Source organism: Pleurodeles waltl, chromosome 3_2, assembly GCF_031143425.1.
Source record: "Pleurodeles waltl isolate 20211129_DDA chromosome 3_2, aPleWal1.hap1.20221129, whole genome shotgun sequence".
NCBI lineage: Eukaryota > Metazoa > Chordata > Amphibia > Caudata > Salamandridae > Pleurodeles > Pleurodeles waltl.
In genome coordinates this window covers 12,042,667-12,063,277 of record NC_090441.1, presented here as the reverse complement: position 1 = coordinate 12,063,277, position 20,611 = coordinate 12,042,667, and the positions used below count along the sequence as shown (strand labels likewise).

Here is a 20,611-nt window from a genome sequence, read left to right as displayed (position 1 = left end):
ATAAACTTACTACTGCACTTTGTAGTAAATGTGCATGTTTTTCCTAGTCACCATTTCAAATGGAAATTTACTTCTAGGTGCAGACTTACTTGTCTCCACCTCCTCAAAACTGGCCTGATAGAATGGAATTTGCAGGTGTAAAGTTACTACCTTTAACTTTTCACATGTAGACATTTACAAACACACACACACACACACACACACAAAATGTATTAATTTATTTTATTTAGCATTATTTCCTAATTTCCAATAGGGTGTTATTTTCAATCCATGCTTCCATTATTTTTTATGGAGGTGTGTTGCAGTACCTGTGAGTGTCCATGTGTGGTGCTGGACTTAGTCCAAGGTTGGCTTGGAGTACATTTACAAATGTTTTGGGTTCTTTTTTCCTGTAGTAACTTTAGAAGTGTAGTTTGTGATTAGCAATGAGTTTACTTTGTTGTGGGCGGGTGTTTGTATTTTATGCACCTCCTTACCATTTTTTAAATTCTTGGTTAAGCCTCCCTAGCCCCTCTCATTTGTAAGAAAGTGCTCCCTATTTTCCATCCACTTCCACAGGCCTCTGCCACGTATATCTACATATGCGGAGGCCTCTGAATGGAAAAGATAGGCGAGGCATAGGCAGAGGTCTGCACATGTAGGTTTGTGAATAGCATCTTGCAGTAAGTGAGTAGTACTGTTGTAGTACTGATACATATACCAGGAAGTACAAATTGTTAAGAGGCCTCATCTTTTTTACTATTTGACATCTCATCTCATATATTGTGTGATTGAAAATTAAAATAAATGTGAAAGGGAATTTGTTTGCACTCCTCCCCTACTTTTTCTCCTGCTCCGTCTCTCTGTCATTGGCCTTATCTTCCTACCTTGCCTTTTCCTACTGCAGCCACCTATCACAAAAAATATATAATCTGTGCCAGAAAATATTTCTAGATGCACCTGTTTAAAGCATGCATGTTCCAAAGTGACAGGTTTGAAATCTGGTGGCATGCCCTCTTATTATCAACTCTGCTTTATGTCAGTATGTATTTACTCAGTGCATACATAGCTATACTCCATATTTGTGTTATTATTTAAATAGTTTTTGGATAAACAGTATTATGTCTAATAATGTGGATTAACCCCATTTTATTGCTTATACTCAACATCAGACAAGTGAATCAGCATTCTGCTGATATGTATTGTGGATACAATGCATGTATTCAACAAAGTATTTGTATTCACTCCGTCCATTTCACATCATATTGTGGAACAGTGTATCTTTCGGAAAACCCTTCCTTCATATGGGCAGGGTACATTTTTATACTCTTTGGTATGGACAAGATAGGACACAGGTCTGTATAGTCGGCCTTGGTGTCTATATAGACTCATTCAGTAAAGGCAAGGCATGTTTCTATTCAAAGTTCCTACATTTGTGCAGATATAGATTTAGTACATAGGCCCATCGGTTAGGGGCAGATTATGTTTCTGTATATAATTAGCCTGTAAAGGAAGGACATACTGCTGCAAACTCTTTCCTGATATTTGCTAAATAGGCTTCCTCCGAGACTTTTCTGTTGTTGGCAATATCTAATTCTGCTTCTACTTAGCAAACATGCAGAATACATTATTAAGCATAAAGACACCTGCTAAGTGAGACCCCATCATCCCACCTCTGGTTTGCACGGTCATGCATAAGTTGCATTTAGATTTATCTTGTGTAGTCATTGCTGATGTGCTGGCTAATGCCAAGTCGCATGTTTCTGCGTATCTCCCATATAGATTACCCCAGAGCATGGAATACAGGTAACGTTTTCACTCTGATTTTCATAGTATGGCTGAAACAGGTGAGGGCTCATAATCTTCTGTTACTAGTATGCTTCTCTCGCTGATCCTAACGGGTTCCATGTCCTGCTCTGATTGTCAGGGGAAGCGGTAAACAGTGTGAGTATCTTAATCCGCATATTTCCAGGTGCATCATGTGATTTTTGTCTTTCTCACAATCAGATTGCCAACATCCTGGACAGCCATGCTGCTACGCTGAACCGCAAATCTGAGCGGGAGGTCTTCTTTATGAACACACAAAGCATTGTCCAGCTGGTCCAGAGGTAAGTTCCAGGATGCATGTACCACATACACTTGTGGCAGGACTACTGTACTTTAGGTGTTACATGTTCACATTTAATGTGCAACTGTTGCTTTATTGCATGTCCTTATAGAAAGCTGACACACAAATCACTCCTTTTCCTTATCCAAGTTAAGGGCCAGTGGCTTAGACATTCCTAATAGATGCTTGGGAGACCTTGCATTTGTTCACAGCTGTCTTTATAGCAGCAGGAGGAAAGGTTTCTCGCTTCTAATCCTAAATCTTCATCTTGGGTGTCGATGTTAAAACGATAAACACTGATAATTGCTGAATATGTAAAAGACCATTTAACACCCTTTTTTCAAAGAAGAAAATCTTTCCTGAAATAATGTTAAAACTAATATCTATAAAGCCAGCCTTTTCTGCTATTTTGTCTTAAGTCTTTAGTCAACTCCAGTGAATGCTATTTTTAAAAGCAACTGTGCGGAAAAGTGATTTAGTGCCCCCTTTTTAGAAGAACAGAAGGCAGGAATGGGTTTAGGCTAGCAATAACTCACAGATTTGGATATTTATCACCATCACTGTGAAGCAGCAGGTGCAGTGTGACCTAACTCTCATTTCATTTGCCAGGAATGTTACAGTAAGGTTTTTTTTTATTAATGAAACCTTTTTATTGATTTTTGCACTGTGCAAAACAAACCAGCAGTCAGAAATCGCAATGCAACAATCAGGTCATTATGATACCAAGTATCCGTACAATACATAAGTCTCAGTAGCATTGGTTTCAAGCATGTGCAGATCCCTGTCTAGTGACCAGGGCCTCCTTCTACTAGCCTCAAGTTGAATTCCTGTACATTGGGTCCAAACTCTTCATATCTTACTGTGTGTTCTGAGGGCAACCGGATCCATGTGTATGTGTCGTTCGAGAATGAGGCAGCAGTCTAATCCTCTCTTCTATCTCTCCAGCGAAGGTGGCTTAATATCTTTCCAGGCCTTAGCAGTATGCCTCAGCGATAACCAGGCCTAGCCACAATAGGGCTCTTAAACCACCTTGACATCTAGGTCATCTTAGATGTGTAGCAAAGCAAACCAGGAGATTCTGAAGAGACCCCAGCCCAGGACTTACCCCAGGCATGCAAGCACCCCCTTCCTACAGTAAAGTTTTGATTTCTATTCCATTATCCTGGTTTCACCATGGAGAAGGTTGAGTTATTTAATAATTTAATGAATATATCTAGGATAGAGGATTAAGGTTAGAAGTAACTATATTTCTTTCTGCATCACAAACTCTTCATTAGAATTGATACTATTCAATAGACTAGAAAAGCAAGTTAATACCTAATCGGAGAAAGAGGATGAAAACAAAAAAAAATAGAAAAAATTGGATATTGGCAAACATGATGCAAGGCTATCAGTTAAATAGGATGCCCAAAGAGGACGGACTCCAGAATGTCAGATGATGTCTGGAATCTGAATCTAGATATTCCTAGATTTGATAATCATGTTGAATGGGTGCCATATGGCCTCTCTGCAGATTTCATCAAAGGGAAATGCAGCGGAGAATGTCCACAACTGTTTGCACCAGCTGTCCTAGCTTGTCATTTTTTTTATTTTTTTTGCCTGCAGATTCCCCTTTATTTTATATCATGTCACAATGGCATCTAACCATAGGATTCACCGAAACATCTGATCCAGTCCTCGCTAACAAGTCTTGACACTGCTAGTAGAAAAAGGTGGACCATAGAGGCTCTCTCTGCAGATGTTCCTTAAGTTGTCACTCACTCTTTATCTCTTTAAAAGCAGTTTGCTGAACGGTGGCAGTGGACCGCTTGTTTTTTGAGGGTACAACAGGTTTGTGGGCCACGGCCGAGGTGAAAAGTTAACCTTCTCTGTTCAAAACCTGACAGACATCTAAAAGCGTTGACTAGCATGATAGACATTTTTATAATCAAATTTCACTTTTTGAAACTCAGACCTCATAAGACAAAGCCACGTATTCAAGAATTAATGCAATATTGGTTAGAAAAAATAACAGAGCAACAGCTGACACTGTGGTGAATTGCATGACACTGAAGCTACCTGTTGTCTTAAAGAGATATTGAGGTTTCTCTTTATAGAGCAGAATTGATATTCAAACAAATTCATGAATTTGCGTTAGATATTCACTCTTGAACATAAGAGTTTTGTGTCTTCTAATAAATATGCCAATTCCAAAGATCTAAATATCATCATAAAGGGCACGAGTAAATATACAGTACAAAGGAAATGAATAAAATAGTAAAGTGCAAAACTCCATATTACAGTACATCAGCAACAAAACAGATGAACCAATGGTCCTACTGACAAACTAACATCATTTCAAAAGTGCAACATTTCTCATTTGACTACTCTACGCAGGTGTAACAAGAGAAAAATGGATCATACTCAAGAGTTTAGGTACAACATAGCTACTTAAGCAAGTTCAAGGCTGTGAAAAAACACAGCAGAGACCTGTTGCATTTTATTCAGTCTTGCCATAAACCCCATCTGGGTTCCCAGGGTCACTAAAATAAAGTGGTGTTACAAATATTGAGCTAAAGTAGAGCGCAAACTTTTAGTTCCTTTTCTTAATCAGAATCAATGTAAAAACAGATTCATATAAGGAATAAAAACTCAGCCTCGACCAGGCAGGTTGCTACCATAAAAAATATATAATATGGATAAAGTATTAAAGTACATGATTCCAAGAAATACTTGTGCAGCAACAGGCAGCTTGAGCAGCAAAGTGGCACATCGTGTAATAAATATATTCTACTGAAAAAAATGATAAAAATAATAAAATACACATTTGTTTCAAGGATTGAGCAGCAAGAGAAGCACATGGACCAGTGCTCTTACTAACAGATGCACCTGATTTTACAAATGGAAGACAAGCCTGCAATCTCTTAGACCATCGCGCCATGAGCCAATATATACTCGATCTGGACCCCAGGAGAGAAAAATTAAAGTGTTGTTGCAGATAGCCACCTGAAATGTAACTCGACTTTATACTTTTATACCCCAATCCAATTCCCATTTAGAGTATCTTCAAACGGGAGACAGCTTCCCTATCGGTGCTGATAAAACCAAGCGTGGTGATATCGCCCCTGGCATTTACCCAGGACCAGGAACCAGTTCTTTAATACGCACTATATACTGCCATATAACCACATGATGCTTAGTCCCACCAACCCGTTTAACATATGCCTCTTCAAACTGCTGTGTTCTGAACATTTTGGACCACCAGGCCAGCACTGTTTGAACTAACCGTGTTTTACAATTTTGGAGAAGCAGGGAGCAGGCAATTGCCAATTCGATACAGACAAACACCTGTGCCCCTTTAGCATTATTTGCTCTTTGGGTCTGCTTGGACACACCGAAAAGCACCAAGCCTGCTTCCTGGGTTATTAAGGTATGGAGGGCGCTACTAATAGAACAACTGGCTCAACATGCAGCAAGTAAAAGAGGTATTGAGCCAGTCCCTGGCACCCGCCTGAGAACAACGAAAACAATGGTCCTAGGTGGACTGAAACATTTTATGAAGAGCTACTATAATACGCCATCCATCGTGACAGAAAAGACATTCTCTTGAGATTGGCCACCCTTAAAGACCTATGACCAACCTCACAAATAATCTGCCACTCACTTTCAAGAACACAGCATTGGGTTTTTAACCAAATCTCTTTGAGAAAACCAGTCACTAGATCTTGGGTCCTATGACTACACAGCAGCCTATACCAATTCCCAACTTCCTGATTCCCAGATCTGGCAATCGCACACGTGGCAGGATGGTCAGATTGACTACCTTCCTCCCAATTACTGATTAGGAAATGGATAATCTTTTGATGACTGAAAAACAAGCGATTGTCCTGCTCTCTGCATCGCTCCAATAGTTCCTGCCAGGCAGTTCTTAATTTGTGCTTGTTGTTTCCGGTGCAGTACACCGTCACTTATTTTTGAGGGCCGGTGCTTATTCTTTTGCCCCAAGCATTTGCTGCGAGCAAAAGACACAAATGGGAAAGACAGAGGAAGAGAAAAACGAAAAACTGTCACAATGGGAGAAATCAGAAAGCTGCAGAAGTGAGCTGAAAGGGCAGGGATTGGCTTTAAATGGATTGAAGAGGCCCGAGATGCCTTCAGGATTACGCTGCCTCAGTATTCCTTGTTCCCACATTTAATTGTAGCAGCCGCGTGTTTAAGAGGAGGGCTTTGAGCACCGGCACGTTTTTATTTATAAATTAAGCACTGCTGCCAGCTGATGTGTTTATCCCTCAGGATAAAATGACCAAGCTCTGCAAAGCTGCATGAATTCCAATACCTAACAAAGGACACAGAGAGAGCCAGTCCGAGACAACAACACTCCTGAAGTTTAAGATATATATATGACCTGCTAGAATATTATGCATTACAAAGAGACTTCTTAACCGAATGCTCATCTCCTGGAGTATCTTATACCTGGTTCTTTTAGACAGCTTTGCTGTCTTAATAAATACAGGCAAACTAATCTCCAATTCTTGGATCATTCTCTCCAGAAGAAAAAAGATCCACCACCTGGCACCTTCAAATGCTCTTGCCAGGAAGTCACGCAGAGTGGCCTCATAATAAGTCTGCACGTGAGGAAGAGCCAGACCACCTTGCGCAATATCCAATTGCACAACTGCATATTTGACGCTGGAAGCTTTCTTATTCGAGATAAAATTTCTAATCAGCAAATTGAGATCCTTGAGATTGTTAAAATAACAATTACTAATTTTTATTGGCACGTTAGCAAATACAAATAATAAGAGAGGTAAGATTGATATTTTAATAAGGGCAACCCACCCCACCTCAGTCGGGGGAAGAAGTGTCCATGTTTCCAATAGCTCTCAGATTTTATAGAACGTTAGCATGTAATTTAATTGAAAAAGCTGCAAGTAGCTCTCTGAGATAAAAGTTTCTAAATAACTCATCAAAGTCTTTCAAAACCCTCTGCACATTCATTTGTCTGGCCTCAAGTATAAAATAATGTCATCTGCGAAAAAACTTTAATTTAGACATACCCATAACCGGCGGAATAACTCCCTCATCACTACCAATCCTGACATCCTGGGGCTAAATAAAAAAAAAAAAAGTAAATAGGATCGCGGACAGGGGCCATCCCTGACTGGTACCCCTATAAATTGCTACCTCGCCTGCCAAACTAGAATTAATATATACCTTCACTGATGTGCCTTCATACACGTTCTCAAGCAATAAGATGAATTGTTCAGGGAATCCAACTTCCTTAACCTGTAAAACAATGCTGTCCAGTTTACAAGGTTGAATGATTTTTCAGCATCGACTATAAATACTGCTGCACTAATCTGGTTGCATGCAAAGTAGTCCATCACCTGGATTAAATAGCTAGTATTGACTGCCATCAAATGACCTGCGATGAACACAGACTGGCCCGTATGAATTAAAGGTTGAGCTGCAGATACAATCCGTTTGGACCAGATTTTCATCAGCAGCTTATAATCGATGTTTAAGAGGCTGGTAGGTCGATATGAGTTGACCTTAATAGGATCTTTCTCTTTTTTAAGAAAGCTAACAATTGTGGATTCCTTGATACTTTCCCACCTCCCTTAGTAAAATTAAAGAGCTCAGTTAAAAAAAGGTATTAGTTCCCGGGTGAACACTTCCATCTTCATTTCTTTGCCTGTAATTTTCTCTGCCAATGCTTTTGAAAGCTGAGGTGGCAATAAATATTAAAAGTAATGACAAATGGTAGCTTGCAGGATCGAATATCTGGTTTCATACAGAGATCTATAATGTTGCAAAAAACTTGAGATACCTCTTCTTCTTTTTTGGAAACTATCTTTTGAGTGGCCGGGCTCTCTATCTGACCAACTAATGAGGCCTCTTGCCTGACCCGCGTTGACCAAGCCGAAAATGTGCCAACCTGCTGCCTTTCTTCATAGACCTGCTGTTGATAAGCTTTGGAGTTAGTTATCTCCTTCAATATAAAAAAAAAGTCTTTCAAGTTCTCCTTGGCCTCCTCTAAATGAACACTGAGCAAGGAAAGCCTGCTCCTTGCCCTCTGGGCTGATTCGACAGTAGCCTGCAATTCTGCCACCTTACGAGCCCGCTGCTTATTCTGATTAGATTTATATGATATAATCTGCCCCAGAGTTGTGGCCTTAAATACCTGTTCATGATTCAACAAAATAAATGTCCTCATATTATCCACCCATTCCTGATTGGAAAGAAGGGACTGGTCTAGCTGCTACCTGGGCCTTTCCCTCCTAATTGTTGGTTGGCACCATTATGGCACCATTATGGCACCATTATCGTAATAGAGACCGCCAAGTGGTTGGAGAAGGCATTCACCTAGATATCCGAACCTGCTCTGCTAATGGATTGGGAGATTTAAAAAAAAGTCCAATCATGAGGCGTATGGAAGCGGTGTGAAAAACAGGTTAACTGTGAAGATGCATGATGAATACGGCGCCAAGGGTAGATTAAGTGGAGATCTTGCTTAAAGGTATCAACTACCCGTTTTGTCTGAGGCTTGACTGCTTTTTAGTTGCATTAGAAGTAGTGAGTGTCAGATCCTGTATGAAATTAAAATCCCCACCCCAAATTATTGGGACCGCAGACCCCCATTACCATATTAAAAATCTGCAAGAGTGCCTCAGTCTCATCAGTGACAGGTCCATAATAGTTCACTAAATTGAGAGGCCAGCCATTTGTAGTCCCCTCAACCCAAAGCCACCTACCTATTGGGTCCCTAGTCACCTCGCTGACCCAGCCCATCCTACTCCCCCAAAAAATAGCACACCCCTCCCTCCCCCTTATTGCCAATCCTGCTGAAGCAAAATATGCATGTGAAAAAAAAAATGAAAAACAATTATGGAACAAAAATCCTTGGGGGATTATTCTTCAGGTGAGTCTCCTGTAAAAACATTACCTTGGAGGGAAAGTGAAGTCAGCCATTTCATCAGCCCACCACATTTACGCCTGTTGGGCGTACCATTTGCATTGCAAGAGAGAAACTTAATCATAAGTGTAATTGTAGACATAGAATTCGGAGAGAACCAAAACATCCTGAAATCTAGCTGAAAGCATCTGTAGCCCTACTTCAATGTTGCTCCTGTTTTTGCTACACGTGCTCCCCACCAGCCTAAAACTCACCCCCAAAAAACCAAGTGACCCCCAGAAACTGCCCCAAGAAACCCCCTAGCCCCTCAGAGTGGGGAAATCCCCACACTACCCCTCTGACACCGAATAAAATAGGGGTGCAATGATGTTGAACCCATCTGCCCATGTGACTCTGAAATAAAGGCCCTGCCCCCACTAAAAAAAAGTGGGAAAATCAACATTGACCATTATTTCACCTCTGACATGATTCAATTCAATTCAAAGTTTTTCACCCTCGATTCGAGCATCACTGAGGGAGGTAAATACATAAAATGGCCCTTTTGCTAAGACCTTCAACTTAGATTGTATTATAGAAGCCTGTGCTCCCTACACTTCAAACAGATCAAGCATTTTGCCAAAGTCCCTTCGACAATGAGATGACTCTGCTGACATATCCAAAAGGATGCGACAGTGAGGTATCTCGGGGTTGAAAAACGTTTCTTCTGTCTATCTTTGGACAGGATATGTTCCTTTAATCGATAATCAGAAAAATTAACCAAAACTGTGGAAGGATATTTCGGGCTGGAGGGACACTGGACTGGGACTCTTGTTATAGTTAGATCCCCTGAAAAATCAGACAAAACATTGGCTTTGATAAAAGAGTACACCAATTGAAGCACCTGCTGTCCTTCACAACATTCTGGGATCCCTGTAATGTGCAAATTACTATGCCAGGAATCATTTTCAAGTTCATCAATCTTAGACTCCAGAAGACCCTTTTGTTTCTCCATTAGGGCAACCAATTTTTGCATCACTATAACTTTGTCTGGATCAGATATCCTAGTATTTGCCTCCTTAATCTTCTGGGAAGCTGCACCATGTTTCCTTCGATCTTAGACAAACTCTCATGTAGCATAGCAATCTCAAGTCCCTGTGAGACTTTGAAGTCCCTAATCTCGGACAAAATTATATTATGGATTGCTGTGACGTATTGGTCCTCAGTACCTCAATACCCCTGCTGCAACTGCAGCCCCTGTTTTTGTTCATGGATCCGGTCCAGATGTTCGGGGCAGATAGCTCCATGATTACTTTGGTTGGGAGTTGATTTTGTATTTGCTAGACTCAGTCTCTGAAACCAAAGCCTGTATAGATTTCTGTGTTGGTGACTCGCAAACAGATTTCTGAGTTTACCGATAGTGGGGATACCACAGGTTACACTGGAATGTCTATCCCCATCAGTTATGAAACCATTGGCCCAGTTCTAGATTTTGTAAATAGGGGATAGTCTGTAGCCTTAGTATGAGTCAGATGAATTTGAATTTGATTCAATGGTGGAGAATTTTGTTAGATCTAGTTTTTGACTGTACTGCAAATGTTATCTATATTCCATATATTTTCCCATTTTAAAATGTGTATTCCTGCAAATAGTCAAATAAACCCCAGATGTTGTGATTTGCTTCAGTGGGATAGTCTTGGTCTTGAACAAAAGTCCCGAACAGATTGCCTGGAAATGTTAAGCTTCATTTCAGTGCAGCACCTGCTCTAACTTTGATAATGTTTATATGCACATAGTTTCCCCACCTCTCACTTGTCCTCTCTATATCCCCTGTTGAGTTGAAGATCTCCAGCAGTACTTTCCTCACTACAGTATAGTAAAATGCTCATGCCTTGTTATTTGTCTTTCTTAATGTCTTTTGACAGGTACCGCAGCGGTATTCGAGGACACATGAAGGCTGTGGTCATGGATTTGCTCCGGCAGTATCTGAAGGTGGAGACTCAGTTTCAGCATGGTAAGGCTTTCTCTGAACACCAGGCTCCACGGGCTTGATCTCTGTGTGAGCCCCAGACTTTAGTGCATGGCTTAATGTCTCTTACTGACAGCTTAACCCAAGAGCAAGATGGTTCTCACCAACAGTTCATGGCAAGTCATCTGTCTTAAAGCATGAAGCAGTCTTTATTAACTCTAGAAAGAGATAGCAAAACCAGGTCTAGGCGAAATTGAAATGACAACATAATTTGCATAATTTTTTACATTTTGCATTACACATTACACCACGTTATGTAATTATGTACCATTCATGGTAATATTTTAACTTGAGTGCGCTGGAACAACACAAACATAAAAAACAAAACAGTGATCCCTCTGGGGGAAGTATAAGCCTCTACTTCCTCTGCAGTTCTAAAAAGACTATCACTTGATTGCTTGTTGTAGTACAAATGATTCTGGAACACACAGCGTCCAGCTCCAAATCATTGGTGGACAACCATGACTGATCTGTAGACAGTGGTAGAGCAGAATTGTTGTTGCTGCATCCCCCTCAAAAGTGACATGAGGTGGGGTAGCCCGAAAGTGACAGGACGGTGAGTGACATATACATGCGGATGCCGTTGAGATTTGTGCTACTTTGACTTTGGTCCTGATGATAACCCTGTTTCAAAATATTGTTTATTAGGGTAGAAACATTGACAGATTTGCTAGAGGGCTGTTTTTAATTAGGAGCTGTCACACCATACTCTGATGTTGAGCTGTGTTGTTGAAATTTATATTCACATCCCACCGCTTTTTTTCACTTATCGTCACTGCACCGTTTTTTGGAGCACCTTTTGGTCCAATGTGTTTAATTTATATTTGTCTTTTTATATATTTTGCTATATAAATTATCAGAGTTGTCTACGTTAAACAAAACTGATAAAATTCTCTATGACAAGCAATCAATTGATAATTCTTTTAGCATTGACACAGAAGTAGAAGCTTACACTTTCCCTGAAAGGACTATTGTTTTTTTTTGTTTTATTGTTGTCTTGCCACAGTTCCCAGGCTTAAAAGGCTGCCCTTTTCATTTTGCATAGGAACAACATGAATGGCAGAAAGCAAGAAACTTGTGTTTTTCGCACTACTTTTTAACATGAAAGACATCCTTGTGTCAAAAAAATTGATGCAATGACTAATTTCATGCTAAAATATATCCCTAAATGGTGGACTTGCATTTTGCATAATCATGCATAAATTTGTGTGGTTTTCTTGGAAGTTTGCATAACCATGCGAAAGCAAATTATGCGAATTCCACGCACCCCTAAATTAAACCTGTTTGTGCAATAGCCCGGAGGTGGATGGCTGAACTTTGATTTGAGCAGCAGGCCTGGAGTAGAATGCTCTTCCTCTGTGTGAACAATAGATCCAAGGGAGGAAGGTTTAGCTACTTCGTCATTTGAGACACAGTGACAACAAGGTTCAGCCCCCTCTGCAAGCTTCGATGCATGAACAACAGTACAGGGTTGTTCCAGAGTAGGAAGTTGGACCACTCAATAGATGGTATATCTAAGAAGATGGCTGAACCTGTTTCTGAGCCTCAGAGCTCTCAGTATTCTGGCTCAGCATTGGTGAGTGCATTGAAGCCAGAGCGGGAAGTACGTGAGTGTGCTGGATCCCCAGCAGAATGGCATTACTGCTGCTGAAATGAGAATGATATCTGTGAACTACAACATGAATACTCATCACAAAAAAGTCAGTTTCTTTTGTTGTTTCATGAATTAGGAAAGCCTACGACCACGAATGTGAAACTGCATCACAATGAGGACGTTCGTCCTGTTGCTCAAAGACGTAGACAATTGCATTTCATTTGCAAGAAGCTGTTGAAAAAGAGCTTGAGGTGTTACGCAAGCATGATATCACTGAGCGATCTACTGATTCAACTCCTTGGGTTTCACCCATAGTGGTAGTACCCAAGAAGGACAGTGAAGGAGCTGTACTGATCTGTGTTGATATGCTTCAAGCTAATGAGGCAATGGAAAGAGAAAAAAATCTCGGTCTGCATATTACCGGCATGATCACATGGATAAATGGTGCCAAAGTCTTCTCTCACCTTGATCTAAACAAAGAGTATCATCAATTGGAACTTGAGGAAAATTGCAGGTACATTATGACCTTTTCTACTTGCATTGGTTTGTTCAGATATAAAGGATTACGTTTCGGTAATCAGCTGCAGAACATTTTCATGATGTTATCTGACGTATAACACAGCCTGTCACACAGCCTGTCACAAAAGCTTTCAATTACAGTGACAACATAGTCTTTGGGGCTACATGAAAATAAAGCTCTTACACAAGTGTGTTGACTACTTGCTGAAGTGGGAGTGCCACAAAACAAACCACACATTCTTTGGTCATATCTTTTCTGATGATGCTGGATTCACCTAAGGTGCAAGCTTTGTCAGCCACCAATCCCCACAAGATGTTACCATGTTACGGTCATTTCTTTGCATGGCCAGTTTCTGTTCTACATACATACTTGACTTTGCCACAGTAAGGGCCAGATGTAGGAAGAAAACATTTTGCGAGGTGCAAATTGCGAGTACTAGCGACTCGCAATTTGCACCTCGCAAAATGTTATGCAGAAAGGTGTCTCAGACACCTTCTGCGACTTGCTATGGGGTCGCAAAGACCCACCTCATGAATATTCATGAGGTGGGTCGCAGTTTGCGACCCCATAGCGAGTCTAGGCACTCACGGGGATGGTGGCCTGCTAGAGACAGCAGACCACCATGTCCGTGATTGCTTTTGAATAAAGCAGTTTTTTTTTCTCTTTGCAGCCCGTTTTCCTTAAAGGAAAATGAGCTGCAAATAGAAAAAATACCAAAACCTTTTTGTTTCGTTGAAAAAATATTTTTTTTTGCATTCACAAAGGGGAAGGGGACCCCTTCCCGTTTGCGAATGAGTTACCATCCACTTCAAGTGGATGGTAACTGCGAGTTGATTTGCGACCGCTTTCGCGGTCACAAATCAACTCTACATCGCGATGCGGTCGCAAATAGGAAGGGCACACCCCTTCCTATTTGCGAGTCGGAAACACATTTTGCAAGTCGGTACCAACTCGCAAAATGTGTTTCTGCATCGTGTGAGGCCTTTTGCGCCTCACACGATGCAGAGGCGCAAAAGGCTACCTACATCTGGCCCTATGTTCTCTCTTAAGAAACAAAAGAAAAAGAAATGTTCAATTTTCCTAGTCACACGAATGTGAACAAAGTTTTAAGAAAATCAGAAATGCAATTGAGAATACCACAGAAATGGCCTACTTTGATCCAAGGTTAAATACAGAGGTTGTTGTTGATGCAAGCCCGTTCGGGTTGGGCGTGAGACTCGCCCAACACAGTGGACACCCAAATTCTCAAAGGCATATTGCGGCATGTTCAAGCAGAAATTTGTCACAAAGAGAATGTGCCTATTCACAACCTGAAAAAGAAAGTTTATATGGAAAACCTTTCACTCTTCTAAATGATCATCAAGCATTGCTTACCACCTTTGGCAATTCAAAAGCCAAGAGGCCTCCTAGAATAGAATTTTGGGGTTTGCAACTACAGGAATATGGCTACACTATTCTGCACCAACCAGGGAAAGATCAAAACCCTGCTGACTACTTTTCACGAGTGTCAGTACAGTGTCATGGTACCTCTTCCAAAGCGGCTAAAGCCTACATTAACTTTATCGTACAGTTAAACACCCCTGCCGATTATTTATTTGGAACAAATTATTAATGTACCCAGCAAAGACAGTAACATTTTGATACTGAAGGACATCATTTCACATCAGTCCTGAAACCAGCACACTCGACCTCTCATATGTGACAGCGAATATCAGAAGTTCAAGAATGTAAAAGATGAACTGTCCATTACTCGAGCAGGTATTGTCTTATGGGGCTCAAGAATTGCCATACCAGAAAGTCTTTGACAAGAAGTAATTGAAGTAGCCCATGAAGGACATCGTGGAATTGAGCTCTGTGAGACAGAGTTTGGTTTCCTCATCTTGATGAATGAGTTGCAAAATAATTGAAGGACTGTCATTAATGCAATGGCGTATGTCCCAAAATTACTCAACATAACTTGAACATGTCAGATTAACCAAAACATGTATGGGAAAGAATTGCTGTTGATTTCTTTAATCCTCTTGACAATGGACATCACCTGATAGTGATTATCAATGAGTAATCCTGTTTTCCACTAGTAGAAGATCTCCTGTCGATTACTCAAGAAATTCATTAAGAGGTGAGATGACATTTTTGCAATATAGGGTGTTTCTTCAATCCTAAAGACTGTCAATGGACCCGCCTTTCAACAGCCGTGAATTCGAAGACTTTTTTACTCATCTCAATGTGAAGCATCAAAAAAACACCCCTCTTTGGCTACAAGCAAATGGTTTTTGTTGAACGTTTTGTACACACACTTAAAAAGACTGTCCAGCATGCTAAATTGGAGAAGCTTAATCTGAGGTCAGCTCTCCATGTTACTCTTCAAGCTTAGCAGTCGACTCTTCATTCAACGACGCGTGAAAGCCCTGCCACACTGATGTTTGGCAGAGCCATGATAACCAAACAACAAGAAGAGAGCTACTAAAGATGGTGAACTTTGTCGAAAAGACTTGTCATAAACAAAAGATGAAAGTATATGCTGACAAACGTTGATGTGCCAAGAACATTACTTTCAATGAAGGAGATCAAGTACTGGTGCGACACCAGAAAAAACGCAAATCTGATGCTCCCTTTGATGCTGAACCTTTCGAAGTTGTGACTAGCAAAGAATTCATGGTGACTGCTCACAATCCTGGAAAGTCCATTACGCAAGATTGTTTGAACTTCAGACATCTGCCTCATCATTCTCCAGTTCCTAATGTCAGAGATGAGACTGGTTTGATTGAGACTGCAGAGCGCCCTCTTCACTGCATCCATCCCTACATCACCAGTATCAGTCATAGATCCTTCACTTTTCTCTTTCCAGTCTCAGAGGACACGATCTGAACATTTGATCAGAGCGACTTATCAAGGAATTGGAAGATATATGTATTTGTTCGACGGCATGTGTAGCTGCAGATACACATGCAATGCACTGTTCCTGCCATCTAGTGTTGGGCTCGGAGTGTTACAAGTTGTTTTTCTTCGAAGAAGTCTTTTCGAGTCACGGGACCGAGTGACTCCTCCCTTTCGGCTCCATTGCGCATGAGCGTCGACTCCATCTTAGATTGTTTTCTTTCCGCCATCAGGTTCCGACGTGTTCCTCTTCGCTCCGTAATTCGAATCGGGAAAACTTAGAAAATCATCGAAATTCATCGGTATTGTTTGTGTTTGGGACCGGTTTAGTATCATCACATCGGCACCGACAACAAGACCGCTTCTGCAGCCCTTCGGGGCTTCCGCACTTAACCAAGGCCTGGTCGGCCCGACCACACCCGTCGTCGAAGACTAATGGACCGGACCCCCTTCCGTTTCTGTCCGAAGTGTCACGCCAAGTATCCTTATACAGACCAGTATCGGGTCTGTAACCTGTGTTTATCGCCTGAACACAGAGAGGATACTTGTGAGGCCTGTAGAGCGTTTCGATCCAAGAAGACCTTAAGAGATCGACGAGCAAGACTGTTACAGATGGCGTCGAAACCGACACAGCATCTCGACGTCGAAGAAGAAGAAATGCGAATATCTATTCAGGGTTCGGACTCGGATGAATCCGATGGGGATCAACCATCGACGGCGGCGCAAAAAGTGAGTACACCTGCCCCGTCCCACACCCAAGGTCAGATCAAATAACAAAAGGCCTCGGGACGCCACTGCCGGAAGGCCATGGCTCGACCCACAGAAAAGACGGTGACCAAGTAACATCTCCACCGAAAAAGGCCAAAATATTGCCGAAGACTTCCGACTCGGGTCGAGAAACCGGCACCGAAAAGAGTCGGCATTGAGTGATCGAGTCGAGCAAACCTCCAAAAAGCCTATCGGAACCGAGACCAACAATTTCCATCTGGGTTTCGGTACTGAAAAAACCGGCTTCGGAGCCGAAAAAGACTTTCTACATGGAAGAGCAGGGGCTCTCTCTACAGCTCAAAGAAAGGCACAGATTCGAGCAGGAACTGGATTTGGAAGAGCATGACCAAACTCAGCAAAGGCTACAAATCCAGAAAGACACAGGGAAAATACAAACCATCCCTCCGCTCAAGTTCAAAAGAAAACTGGCTTTTCATGAGACTGAGATGCAACCAAAAGCCAAAGTGGTTAGAGAAAAGTCACCCCCCCCCCCACATTTCTCACCACAAATGTCCCCACTTCAATCACTGCAGTTGTCACCAGTGGGTACACCAATGGCACAGTCACCCACACATACTGGGATGACGCAAGACGATGCGGACCCCTGGGATCTATACGACCCACCAGTTTCGGACAACAGTCCAGAGTGTTATCCAACAAAACCTTCACCGCCAGAGGACAGTACGTCCTACACGCAGGTACTGGCCAGAGCAGCAACATTTCACAATGTAACAATGCACTCAGAACCAGTGGAGGATGACTTCCTGTTTAACACTCTGGCATCCACACATACATCGTACCAAAGCCTGCCAATGTTACCGGGCATGCTTAAACATGCACAACAGGTTTTCCAAGAACCAGTAAAAGGGAGAGCCATCACGCCAAGGGTCGAGAAAAAATATAAACCGCCCCTATCAGACCCTGTGTTTATTATACAACAGCTCCCTCCGGACTCAGTGGTTGTGGGGGCTGCATGAAAATGGGCAAATTCGCAGTCATCAGGGGATGCGCCACCGCCTGATAAAGAAAGTCGTAAATTCGACGCGGCTGGGAAAAGAGTGGCATCGCAAGCAGCCAATCAGTGGCGAATTGCCAACTCACAAGCCTTCCTTGCCCGCTACGACAGAGCACATTGGGACGAGATGCAAGACATCATCCAGCACCTACCCAAAGAGCATCAAAAACGTGCCCAACAAGTGGTTGAAGAAGGACAGGCCATATCAAACAACCAGATCCGCTCTGCACTAGACTCTGCTGATACAGCGGCACGGACTGTGAATACAGCAGTAACAATTAGAAGGCATGCATGGCTGCGAAGTTCTGGGTTTAAACCAGAGATACAGCAGGCGGTATTGAATATGCCGTTTAATCAACATCAGCTATTCGGGCCAGAAGTGGACACCGCAATAGAAAAAATGAAAAAAAGGACACGGACACGGCCAAAGCCATGGGCGTGCTCTACTCCTCTCAATACAGGGGAACATTTAGGAAACCACAGTTTAGAGGAGGGTTTAGACAGCAACCCTCAGAACCATCCGCCTCCCAAACAAAACCCACTTACCAGTCTCAGTAGCAGAGAGGGGGGTTTTGTGGTTCCTACAGAGAACTGTTCCCAAGAGGAAGAGGAAGAGGGAAATTCCAGCCCGCCAAGCAAACCTCTAGTAGCAAGCAGTGACTTCAATGTCACACTTTCCCAACACATATCACCGGTGGGGGGGAGATTAACAAAATACCACCACAATTGGGCACACATTACCACGGACACGTGGGTTCTATCAGTTATCCAACATGGTTACTGCATAGAGTTCACAAGATTCCCTCTAGATGTTCCCCCAAGAACGCACAAAATGTCAATACAACACTTAGACCTATTACAAATAGAGGTCCAAGCACTACTAGCAAAAGAAGCCATAGAACTAGTACCTTATCACCAGAAAGGAACAGGGGTTCACTCCCTGTATTTCCTTATCCCAAAGAAAGACAAAACGTTAAGGCCTATTTTAGATCTCCGAACACTGAATCTCTTCATCAAATCAGATCATTTCCACATGGTAACACTACAGGACGTAGTCCCTTTACTAAAACAAGGGGAATACATGGCAACACTGGATCTAAAAGATGCGTATTTTCACATACCCATCCATCCATCTCATAGGAAATACCTCAGGTTTGTAATACAAGGCAAACATTACCAATTCAAAGTGTTGCCATTCGGAATAACAACGGCCCCCAGGGTATTTACAAAATGCTTAGCTGTAGTAGCAGCTCATATAAGGAGACATCACATACACGTATTCCTGTATCTAGACGATTGGCTAATAATAGCCAACACTCAACAACAATGTCAAATTCACACGCAATATGTAATAGATACTCTACACAAACTAGGGTTTTCTATAAATTACCAAAAATCACATTTACAACCATCCCAAATACAGCAATACTTGTGAGCAACACTCAACACACAAAGAGCAATTGCCACTCCAAGTCCACAAAGAGTTCAGTCATTTCAAAATATAAGATCAAGCATACAGCCAAACCAACAATACACGGTCAGGTTTGTGATGAAACTACTAGGCATGATGTCCTCATGCATAGCTATTGTCCCAAACGCAAGGCTACACATGCAGCCCTTACAACAGTGCCTAGCAAGACAATGGACGCAGGCACAGGGTCAACTCCAAGATCTAGTGTTGATAGACCGCCAAACACACTCTTCGCTTCAATGGTGGAACCCTGTAAATTTAAGCAAAGGGCGGCCTTTTCAAGACCCAGTGGCTCACGCCATTATCACTACAGACGCCTCCATGATTGGGTGGGGAGCACACCTCAACAATCACAGCATACAAGGTCAATGGGACAGTCAACAAAAACAACTTCACATAAATCACTTAGAACTGCTAGCAGTCTTTCTAGCACTAAAAGCTTTTCAACCCCTTCTAGCCCACAAACACATTCTTGTCAAGTCTTTCAGCCCCTTCTAGCCCACAAACACATTCTTGTCAAGACAGACAATATGACAACAATGTATTATCTAAACAAACAGGGGGGGACACACTCGTCACAGCTGTGTCTCCTAGCACAAAAAATTTGGCATTGGGCAATTCACAACAACATTCGCCTGATAGCACAATATATACCAGGCATTCACAATCAGTTAGCCGACAATCTCAGTCGAGATCACCAGCAAACTCACGAGTAGGAAATACATCCCCAGATTCTACAAGATCACTTCTACCGCTGGGGGACACCAAACATAGATCTGTTTGCAACAAAAGAAAACGCAAAATGCCAAAACTTTGCGTCCAGATACCCACACTCTCAGTCCAAGGGCAATGCTCTATGGATCAGCTGGTCAGGGATATTTGCTTACGCTTTTCCCCCTCTCCCGCTCATTCCTTTTCTGGTCAACAAACTGAGTCAAAACAAACTCAAACTAATACTCATAGCACCAGCGTGGGCTCGCCAACCGTGGTACACCACACTGTTGGACTTCTCAGTAGTACCGCACATCAAACTACAAAACAGACCAGATCTGTTAACACAACACAAACAACAGATCAGACACCCAAATCCAGCATCGCTCAACCTAGCAATCTGGCTCCTGAAGTCTTAGAATTCGATATCTAAACCTTTCAAAAGAGTGTATGGAGGTCATTAAACAAGCAAGAACACCCACAACAAGGCATTGGTATGCTAATAAATGGAAAAGGTTTGTTTTCTACTGCCAGTCTAATCAAATTACGCCGCTAGAAGCCTCCATACAAAACATTGTAAGTTATTTACTACACTTACAAAAATCAAATCTAGCTTTTTCTTCCATTAAAATCCATCTCACTGCACTATCTGCTTATCTGCAGATTAAA

General features: G+C 41.9%; 1 protein-coding gene across 5 annotated transcripts in view; it reads left to right on the top strand.

Annotated features, from left to right (window-relative positions):
* The window catches only part of ACACA (acetyl-CoA carboxylase alpha), an 895,081-nt gene that overhangs the window by 216,832 nt on the left and 657,638 nt on the right, over window positions 1-20,611 (top strand). For all 5 annotated transcript variants that reach the window (XM_069226569.1, XM_069226573.1, XM_069226571.1 and 2 more), the window contains 2 exons: window positions 1,987-2,087; window positions 10,883-10,971. In XM_069226569.1, coding sequence (XP_069082670.1) covers window positions 1,987-2,087; window positions 10,883-10,971 — 190 coding nt within the window. The remainder of the gene's footprint in view (window positions 1-1,986; window positions 2,088-10,882; window positions 10,972-20,611) is intronic.